Here is a 10,899-nt window from a genome sequence, read left to right as displayed (position 1 = left end):
TGATCGCGAAGACAATTCATACTGGGGACACAGGTCCCCAGCAGCAACAACTGCTGAGGGAGGAGCCAGCGGGCTACGCCTCTAAGAAAAAGATTAACTGGTTAGAGGCCCTCCCATTGGCACTGTTCAGCGTGCGCTCCCGCCCTAGCTCACGATGCGGCCTCAGCCCCTTCGAATTGGTGACAGGGAGGCCCATGCCCGGGCCACATGCTCCTCCCAGGGGACCAGTGCTAGACCATTATGATGAAGCCCTCCTAGAGTATGTGCAAGCCCTTACTCTCGCTTCCCGAGCTCTATACTCACAGGTCACCTCCCTCCCGCCCCCCGCAGCATCCACACTCGTCCTCTTCAACCCTGGGGATTGGGCCTGGGTCAAGCTCCACAAAAGACAGTCCCTTCAGCCACGGTGGGAAGGCCCCTATAAGGTACTTTTGGCCACCCCCTTTTCTGTCTCTCTTGCAGGAAGGAGCGGCGCCCGCTGGCACCATCTGACCACCACCCGCAAGGCCGACAACCCCAACGACCGCTCCCTTGCCGCCACTCAGCGCGACCTCGCCCAACAGCACCATGAGGCTACCGATGACGGCACAACAGGCCCGGGCCAATAGACACTACATCATCGGCATGGTGGGAATAACCTGGGCCCTGCTGGGTTTCCTGATCATGTGGGGGATTGACTTCCATCGGGCCATCCTGGGCAAGGCCTTCACCACTGAGCCCCCGTCTACGGCAACGCAACCCTCCCCAGGACCCCCGACCCAGGGTCCACACCGTGGTTCAAAAGAGGTCGGCTGGACAGAGAGCCTACCGGCCCCTTCCTAGGGAACAGTCTGCCATCTGTGATCAGGGAAGGGGGGGGAAGGGGTGCTAAAGCGATAGACGCGATGTGAGGACCGCTGCATGCTTGTTCATGCTCCTGCTAATGCAGTTACTAAATGAGTAGCAGTATACATTTCCACTATGTACTTTTCCCCCTTTTAATTCACTATTCTCTCTGTTCTAGCGTGTTGTGGTGACTGCGCCTGGACGCCTGGACTCTCCTCATGGTTCACCGGCCAGCACCTGTATTTATGTATTTATGTATTAATGTATATATGTATTTATGTATTTATGTATTTATGTATTAATGTATTAATGTATATATGTATTTGTGTATGTCAATTGTGGCCTCCACTGCACTCCTGACCGTCCCTGGAAGGAGGGGTCTCCCCCTCTGTGTTTCTTCTCCAGATTTCTTCCTTGCTGTAGGGAGTTTTATCTTGCGCGGGTCAGGGGGGGGTGAAGCCCTTTGAGACTGTAATGGTGATTAAGGGCTATACAAATAGAATAGAATTGAAACTGAATTAAATATTGTCTTATTACTCATACATAATGACACAGTGAAGTTACAAGTTTTTCCATAACATGAAAAATATCTTTACTTTTGACATATTTTTAAATGTAACAAGGACATTAATGTAAAGTGTTACTCTTGAGGTATTAAAGTTAAGGACTTTTCCTTGGAACACACACACACACACACACACACACACACACACACACACACACACACACACACACACACACACACACACACACACACACACACACACACACACACACACACACACACACACACAATCAATATGACAATATTTACAATACTAAACTAAATACCAAACTAAAGGGGGGCTATGAATAACAATAATAAAAACGCAATGTCTGAAATGTTTAATTCTATTTAATATATATGAAATAAAAATGTAATACAAATATACAATTTAAAATACAGCATGTTGAATTTGGGGTAAAGAAATACATTGGATACAAAACACATCATACTAAGACTTTTTCAATCCGTGGAAAATCTGGTTAAAATAATTGCCATTGCGTAGTTCACAGTGGATAAGACATGGATAAACGGAACAGGTTTTCGCCACCGAGAATTAAGTAGAAAAACCATTGCTTCAATATCACAGAACTTCAGCCCTGGCCTGTTTTATAGTAAACCAAGCCCTGTGAACTGTGATGCTAATATATAAAATGTTATATGACAAAAATAAATAGAATGAGACACCATATCTCCTCACAAGTGCTCTAGCATCAGACCTTGTTTAAAAGGTCCAAGAAACCCTCCGATTTAATTGGAAGTTTATTTGTATCCGTGTGAACACTGCATAACAGGCTAGACTCGGCCTTATTATGCTAATTGTACTTCAGCCAGAGCCAATGAGAGAAAAAAGCATAGCGTCACTGAAAGCAATCGTTCCACTCAATTTATATCTTACCTCAGGGAAAACAATTTCATGCACGGCAGCTCTGCGTCTCTCCAAGAGGATAATGGTTGGCTTTTCGATCCTTTTGATCCAAGCCATCGTGGGTTGTATCATATGGTGCAGTCATATGGTTGTCATTTTTGTATTGAAGCCGGTGTCCATCAAAACTAGTTGTCCTTTTTGTCTTCAGTTTCCTCAGCGTTCTGGTAAAGAATAAAGAGACACAAATGTTGTTTGTTAATCTGTAGGCTGCTGGTGGAAGTAGCAGACTTCTGATGACCTTACGAGGACGGAGGAAGGTGAACTTACAGCCCCGTGTTTTCAAGCAGATCAAGATATTGATTAGAGGTGATTGCGCTCGCTTCGTAAAAGCATTCAAACTTAATATAATGGATCAAGTAGTGTTATGATAGGATTCTTGGTTTTAAATAGGGCTGGGCACGTTAACGCGTTATTAACGCATTAATAACGCGCTAATAACGCACTAATAACACGTTAACGCAAACTTATTTTAACGTGATTAATGCAAATTGACGCATTAACACACGTTGTCTTTTTTTTTTTTTACTTTGATTTTGAAAGGTTTTGCGCACAGAATGTCAACATTCATATCAGAAATCATTTTTGTTTTTAGTTCCACTTACTTTACATTCAATTACACTTGCAGTAAGTGACTGCATGTTTACAATTCCCAAATCTGGGAATCCGATTAAAACTTTTAATCTTTGCCCAGCCCTAGTTTTAAACAAGTTTGCTGTGGCTTGTAATTTGTTATTTTGTTGAACGGATACTTTGTTTAGGACAGGTCAGAAGCTTAATATCAATGGGTGGGGTGGATGGCAGAGGCCCTGTGTCGGGTGTCAATCACCTGTAGCCGTTGGTGCTCATTCAGCAGGCTGTCGTACTCTCTGGCCAATCCGTCCGACTGTCTCTTCACCGCCTCGGCATCTGACTGGGACTCCTTCAGCGCTGAGAAGGAAACGTGGGTCAAATCTCGCCACACATTTACAGCCACCAACCAACTTTCAGCATCTGCATTGCTATCTGCATTGAGCTGAACACACATGCCAGGGTCCGGGTGTGTGCATGTGTGTACTGACCATCGCCTGAGGTCTTTAGTTCTTCTTTAAGCATCTCCACCTCTTTCTTCAACTGCTCCCTGCCCTCTGTTGTAGCCTTATCCCCCTTCCCTTGCCTCAGGGTCTGAATCACATTACAGATACGACAGTCATCAGCAGAGCTGGTCTGTTAACTTATTCAGAACCTGATTATGATCTGGGCCCCCCACGATCATAAATAGCAGAATATCGACACAAAACAATTATAGTAGAAATCTGTTTAGAAATTAAAATGAATTTACTTCTTTCAGAGATATTCAAGCATTCTCTGCCAACATTACAATAAATCCATAGCTATAAGATGGTCTAAATCCATAGCTATAAGATGTTCACCAGGATTAAATGCATACCGCCTTACTTGTTTTAGCAGCTCATTGTTCTCCGTGTACTTTCTGACTGCCTGGTTATTGCTGTCGGCCTGTATCTGGAGGGCGGCAGAGGTGAGGTGCAGTGTGGCCAGCTGGTTAATTAGGGTGACCATTCGCCTCACCACCCTGCAAAATATCACATGTCTATTGGACCGCAAGGCGTTCGCTTTAAACCCCCATAAATCATATTGGGCTTTAATGTTTCAGGTGTGTTCAAGTTAAAGTATTTTATTGTCCGGTACACAGAGACAAGCAGGATTAAACTGAGCACTGAAAAGCTTGAGACAACACTGCAAAATACTAAAAAAACTATAAAGCCTTAACACCTGGAAGCCCTTTACAAGCTGACATAAACATAAACTACGTAAAACGCTACACCATGGTAACCTTTTACACAAGAATATAATATACAAAATAAAATAAATACACAGAATACCAAAAAAATTAAACACCAGTCCAGCAGCGTACGGTGAATAATTAGCAGAAAATAAAAATTCCAACATAATAAAGTCCAGTAGTAACTACGTTCCACAATAAGAGGAAAGAGGGACTGAATATGTCTTTCAGTGATGATGGGTAAAGCTAAACATGGAAGTGGTAGAATGGGTGTGTGTGTTTCAGTGGTCTGGACTCACAGCCAGAGGAAGAGCGAGAAGCCAGAGATGTAAAGGTTCCGCTGGGCTCCAAAGAGCTTCATGTACACATGGTCGTACCGGGCCGCGCCCACCTTTGGATCTCTGCCAGGCTCCATGTTGGAGTACTTCCTAACTTCTCGTACGGCGTCTGAAGGGACAGGAAACGGGAACATACAACATTAACATAACGTAATGTAACATTTGTTTGTACAGGAACGTTTTCTCAAAGCAATACCAGTAGTAAAACTAATTACAACAAGAACAAGATTCTTCAAGACCATCTGGTACATTTCCATTGATCGTCAGTGGTTAGGACATGAGAACCAACAACTGGATATAAACCAAGAAGGTTAACTGTTCCTTGATGGCAACGAACCTGATGCACCAGTATAGTAATGTGCAAAAGGAGTTACCATGCTCTCCAAAGAGGTGAAATGAACCATGGTGTTGATGATCTAGTGAACAATGCTAAGGGGACTCTGATAACCACACATCCCTCTTTGTTGAGCACGATGGACTTAAGTTGTGGCAGCGGGGGCTAAAAATACCTTGGCTGACACATGCATACAATTTAAAAATGGATTTTACCCTGAGAATTTATCCAGTAATACAACCAATCCCAATAAACAGTGACACTCCCATTCAGTTTATTCAGAGAACTGGGGACATGAAAACTGAAAACTCTGACTGCTTTCTTACCCAGGAAGAGAACAATAAGAAAGATGATCATGGCCAGAAACCCCTTGTTCCAGAACCTCGCCACACTGTTCCAAATGTTCAGCTTGAATATTCTCTGCCATCTGTAACATATGATAACCACACAATAAGATTCATAACCAACTGGTATAACCAACACACACACACACACACACACACACACACACACACACACACACACACACACACACACACACACACACACACACACACACACACACACACACACACACACACACACACACACACACACACACACACACACACACACCTTACCTTGTAGCGGAAATAAAGGGCAAACATAGCAGGATAACAACGCCTATCTCCCCATAAAGGAACAGGGCCACGGCTTTCCACTGTAGAGTCATATCTCTAGTGACAGCTTCTGAAGAAATGGGTAAACAAGTCTATTAGAGCAACAACGCTAAACACAACATTAGAATTAAAAGGTCAGCTCCCACACGTTAACGTTTGCTGTTGATACAGAAACCCAAGGCATTCATGTAACGATAAGAGCCAAGTGTACAAGGCATTCATGTAATACTCAATAAGATCCAGGTCTAAAAGGCATTCATGTAATACTCAATGAGAGCCAAGTGTACATGCAGAATCAGAATTACTTTTAATACATCTTATTGTACAAGTACACAAGAGTAAAATAATAATGTGCATTACTAAATAGGCTTATTATACTGTAGCGTTGTCTTTCCAATTTTCTTCACACCACTGGGTAATCCTAAAGAAGCACTGAGCTTGACTCCATAAATGACATGTCTCTGGAGTTAGTTTGATCTTTTACTTGTCAAAAGGGAACAATACAAACAAAGACATGGAATCCAAATATGGTCAAAATTATATATATATATATATATATATATATATATATATGGCGCGCCGCAGCAGTGTTGCCAGATTGGCAGATTTCAATCTCTATTGTGGACTGAACGCAGATGCTAGTTGTATTTAAAGATGCCGGCCGGGTGTTGGGTTTCACGTTCGGACAGTGGCGTCACTCTCTGGCCAATCAGTGGCCAGCAGCCTGTTTACGTCACACAAAAGTACCTACTCTGCTTGCTTGGAACTAGTGGTGGATTTCATGATTCATTTGAATGAATCTGTTTGTGTCGGTCAGTTCGCCAAGAAGAGTTGTTTGTTCGTTCGTTCGCATTTCCGGTAGAGATGAATCATGATTCGTAGGCCGTTTCTCAATACCAAGTACGTGAACTACGGACTCAAGGACTTGGAAGTGCGTACTTGGCAAGTCTGGACTTGCCAAGTCTGGACTTAGAAAGTACAAAGTACAGACTTCCGAGGACGCGAGTACGCACCTGTAATTGGAACACTCGACTCGATGACGTCACCACCTCAGCTCTGTTAACTGCTTTACGGCCTCATGTAGGCATATACTACTGAACAATATAAACAAATTATATAAAACTAAACCCCAGCCTCTTTCATTTTAAAATAGTTTGCTAATATTTTGAATGAATATAAATGAAAAGCTATGCTTGTCGTGTGTATAAGCTATACACACGACTTTTTATATGTAGGGTACAGATGCGCGTGCCTAACTGCCTATGTAGTTGGAGAGTAGGCTATTGATATAATAATAACGAATGAGCGAGAAATTACACCGATTAGAATAGAAACACACACACACACACACGATCGGATGGATCCGACCTTGATTTTCGTTGCCGTTGCGATATCCTCTATCAGCGACTTCATAAACTAATTATATAAAACAAAACCCCAGCCTCTTTCATTTTTAAATAGTATGTCAATATTTTGAATGAACAGGCCTACATTTTTGTTATATTTGTAAAATGTTCCTATATATAGCGTATTATTATAGCTTACATACTAATATTTTAAAACATGGGAATGCGAAATGCATCCTGGGATATTTAACGGTCCCAAGTCCACACAGGTCACCTCGGGCCAGTTTAAGAATGCATCGAGAACACTTCCGGGTTTTACGACTGTACTTGACTTGATGCGTACTTTGACTTGGAACAGTACTTGGGCTACGACTTGAACATGTTTCACGAGAACGCAAGTACACAAGTACAGACAAAAACGCAAATTGAGAAACGGCCTCAGTCACTGAGTCGATCAGACTCGGCTCCTCCCTCGTTCTTGTTCAAACGAATCGCGAATGCACAGTTCTCAGCCGAGTCCGTCAGACTCAGCTCCTCCCTCGTTCTCATTCTCAAACGAATCACAATTGTGCAATGGTGCAAACGGTCATCAATCAACACAACATTAACTAAGTTCCTTTTAGCTGAGGAGCGCTTCATGTTCGGAATCGGGATGTTGTTGCCCGGCTGGCTCTCGTGACTTCTCAGTCCTCGAGTCTTCACCGCTAAACAGTCAGTGAACGACCGGTGACTCGCGAGTCAGCGACTAGTGGGTGGAGCTGGGAGTCGAGTCTCGGCGAACGAACGATACGAAGAAGACGAACTGAAACAGGGAATCAGGTCGGTTCATTCATGTTAAAGAGTCGTTCGTTCGAACTGATTCGTTCGCGAACAAGCCATCACTACTTGGAACCTCGACGGAGGTGGTACTAAAAAAAGTACCCGGTACCAGGTACTTTTTTTGTCAAGGACGCGTCCTTCGAAAGATGCAGCCTTCGTAGACCACAAAGGCTGCATCAAAGGCCGAACGAGCGTTGTGGAATGGGACGGTCTAGCCTACGGAGCATTTCCAGATTGCGTAACCAGCCGTTAACGTCCTTTACCTTGCGTGACCACGCGCTGCTCCTGTCTCCTAGCAACCCTGACAGCTGCGCTTCAAACCGGACAGCGGAGGAGAAATATGATAGAATAGATAGAATGATAGAAATCATAATTTTATTTTGTTATGTTTTATCTTTTATTGGAGGAGTGGGAGAAGATTCACCGCCGGGTGAAGAGGAAGAGAGGACGTTGGCTTAAAGACCGGGTAAACCAAATTCAGTATTTTTCTTCTTATCATATTAATTAGGCCTTAAATGTGTCCCTCAAAACATGTAAAAAATATTTTTCCCATTCATCATTTCCTTGAGGAGCTAGGCCTCAGAGAATGTTCTGTGTGCAGGTTTAAAATGGGCGGGTCTACATCGAAGACCGCTTTACGTAAAGCGGTCTTCGATGTAGACCCGCCCCCTGCTGCCCTCTAGGTATAAATACATTAACCGCGCACTAGCATTCTGTGGTTTCACCCGTCTATGGTTTTACCGCTCACGAGTCTGGTTTGAATTGTCAGTTTGCAGCTAGCTTGCCCGTTATGCCTCTTCAACCTCGTTGGTGCATCTTCCCTGGATGCCACAGTGGGAAACGTAACGTTAACGGTTCGTTTACTTTATTTAAGTTTCCGACCGAAGACGGTCTCTCTCCGGTGATGGGCGTGGTTTCCTGGCCTGCAGCGCACACGCCCCCACCGTCCTGAGCCAGGGATTACTGCTCATTTTTCATCAACTTTGAAGCATAATTTTATATACTTCGCGATTTTTTTAGTCCTTCAAATTTGGCAGGGTGGTTAATAATATATTTTCCTGTGGTATTATAAACTCAAAACCCATAATTATTCTTGGTTTACCCGGTCTTTAACGTTAATTCGTTTAATGTTATATGTCTAGTGTTTTATGTCTAATGTCATTGAACTTTGACAATAAAGTTACATATTTAAAATGGTCCCAACCTTACTTTTATATTAAAAAAATGTTTTTACATGTTTTATCATTAAATATGTATTCGCTGCAGCTGCTGCTTCCGCTCACTCCGCGCCATTTCTGAAAAAATATCCAACGCGCAATGAATCTTGGGATACGTTGGACCTTGAAGGATCCACCCTTCAAGGTGGGTGTTCCCTTGGTCGCCGGCTGTAGACACTCGGAGAGACAATGCCGAAGAGTTGTTGTTTACCATTTTGCACCGCAAATAAATTTAAAAATCACAACCTGAGCTTTTATATCTTGCCCGCGTTTTTACGATATAGATCCGGCCGGCGACCAAGGGAACACCCACCTAGACTCAACGCTGTGGGGGGAGACCAACTGTGAAAGATCCACTTTTTAAAAAATATACGGACAACAATCGACCCGATCATGATAATTTTTTTAATATATAGCCCTTTGACAGCATATACAAGTGATTCAAACCAAGAAATGACAGCGGACAAGCGTTTGACAAAGGTTTAAAATACCGCCTTTTTGCATGAGTGTGTATGGGGAAAACGGTTTGTTTTCCCCCACGGCCCTGACCGGAAGTGACGTTTCCTTGCTTGCCGACTCGGTGGCTGTTTCTGAAATGGCATACTACATACTGCTCGTATACTGATCGTGACGTAAAAGTAGTAAGTAGTATGCAGTACGCGAAAAATGTTTTTTTGCAGTATGCGACAGTTACCCGGATGATGTACTAATCGGTCAAAAAATTCTAGTATACATCCAGAGCTCACTACGTCGGATACTGTATCCCACAATGCAACGCGGCACCGCTGAACATTTAAAATAATGGCGGACAATGCGAGCGGCGAATACAAATACAAATACATACATGTATAAATGTATAATTAGTTGTAATTAGTTGTAATTAGTTGTTTATTTTGATGTGATAAGCTTTCGTATGTTTTTGTAATCGTGTGTTTTTCATTGTTAACAGAACAAATGGCTCAACCGTTTATATTTATAACCGAATCTTTTGGTCATGTGACTGTGTAGTACACTGCATGATACTTGTCATACTTGCATACTATACTGCATACTAGGGCGGGGAGTAGTATGTAGTGCACAGTATATACTGTGTCAGTATGCAGTATGTAGTATGTAGTATAGCATTTCAGAAACAGCCGGTCTATACTGCTCCTAGCTCAGTTTTCCCGCGCATGATGTCACTACTTCTGACGTCATGACTCAACGGAAGCCTTACGGGTCCATGCTAATATGCGATCTTAATAATGATCATATACAAATATATGTTATAAAACAAAAAAAATATCTCATTATGCAAAATAGACATGCTAAACATGGCTCTTACAATACCATGCAAACATAGCCCGTGCTCGCTACTAGTTTAACCCGTGTTGGCCAGGCTCTGAGTCTTTACGAAGTTCTGGTAGACATAAGATGAATGAAAGGGCTGATTATGGTGTAGATGTACAGGTATTGGTAACTACTACTCGAACGCACCATAAGTCAACAACACTAGACACAAAATATACATATAGTACAAAATATAAAATATACACATATACAACACTAGACACCTCTAAATATGAACACAGAACACCTCGTTTACAACGTCTACAATGCAAAATTAAAACTGCTACTATCTCCCTAGAAATAAGAATATGATATGAAGTCTTCAGCTGATAAGAATATTATTATTATCTCTATAATAAAACTATTATCTGGATGTAGGAGGCCTGTGGAGATCCCAGAAGCCTAACTCGAAGGTTTAATTCGTCTAACTAGTATTTAGCTACTTACCTTAACTATGTCAAACGATATCTGCAAGGAGGTGATCACAAAGTGTCCGACGTGTTCTGCTGTCTTAAAGACCGCGTGTGCTTCACTAGCGTTCACTTGAGTAACAACGAACACCCACACAAGTTTATAGCGGACTTCGGTCTACTGACACTTCCGCGTTGGCCTCCGCCCACTGTGATCTCATTGTGGTCCAGAGCAGCCTCACAGAGAGGCCCTGACTGACTAGATATATATATATATATATATATATATATATATTGACTAGATATACTGACTAGATATATATACTGACTATATATATATATATATATATACTGACTATCTAGATATACT

The 10,899-nt window shown here is 42.5% G+C and overlaps 1 protein-coding gene across 3 annotated transcripts; it reads right to left on the bottom strand.

The window, feature by feature from the left end:
• Positions 1-221: 221 nt before the first annotated feature.
• On the bottom strand, positions 222-10,706 carry bcap29 (B cell receptor associated protein 29). Of its 3 annotated transcripts, XR_014633367.1 has the most exons (9): positions 10,567-10,706; positions 5,370-5,478; positions 5,076-5,176; positions 4,377-4,524; positions 3,732-3,867; positions 3,356-3,458; positions 3,124-3,224; positions 2,268-2,458; positions 222-1,313 (listed from the first exon to the last, which is right to left on the bottom strand). XR_014633367.1 is itself a non-coding variant. In XM_084466709.1 (8 exons), exons 2-8 carry the CDS (start codon positions 5,459-5,461, stop codon positions 2,423-2,425), a joined length of 717 nt encoding a protein of 238 aa, XP_084322835.1. In that variant the 5' UTR covers positions 5,462-5,478; positions 10,567-10,706; the 3' UTR covers positions 1,703-2,422. The 3 variants fall into 3 exon arrangements, 2 of the variants coding, with proteins under 2 accessions (XP_084322835.1, XP_084322836.1); XM_084466709.1 differs by lacking the exon at positions 222-1,313 and having other exon boundaries at positions 1,703-2,458; XM_084466710.1 differs by lacking the exon at positions 222-1,313 and having other exon boundaries at positions 1,703-2,458; positions 5,370-5,475.
• Between the last annotated feature and the right edge of the window lie 193 nt (positions 10,707-10,899).

The sequence above is a fragment of the Micromesistius poutassou genome (assembly GCF_964030765.1).
Source record: "Micromesistius poutassou genome assembly, chromosome: 4".
In the NCBI taxonomy this organism is placed as follows: Eukaryota; Metazoa; Chordata; class Actinopteri; order Gadiformes; family Gadidae; genus Micromesistius; species Micromesistius poutassou.
The sequence above is the reverse complement of the archived record's forward strand: the minus strand, read 5'-3'. Positions and strand labels throughout refer to the sequence as shown.

Bases quoted from the DNA above. Each gene is read 5' to 3' on its own strand.
- bcap29 (XM_084466709.1), bottom strand. From the start codon at position 5,461: ATGACTCTACAGTGGAAAGCCGTGGCCCTGTTCCTTTATGGGGAGATA. The intron at 4,525-5,075 runs GTAAGAAAGCAG...CTGTCCCTTCAG, and splicing joins TCTTATTGTTCTCTTCCTGG to ACGCCGTACGAGAAGTTAGG. The intron at 3,225-3,355 runs GTCAGTACACAC...TTTCCTTCTCAG, and splicing joins ACTAAAGACCTCAGGCGATG to CGCTGAAGGAGTCCCAGTCA.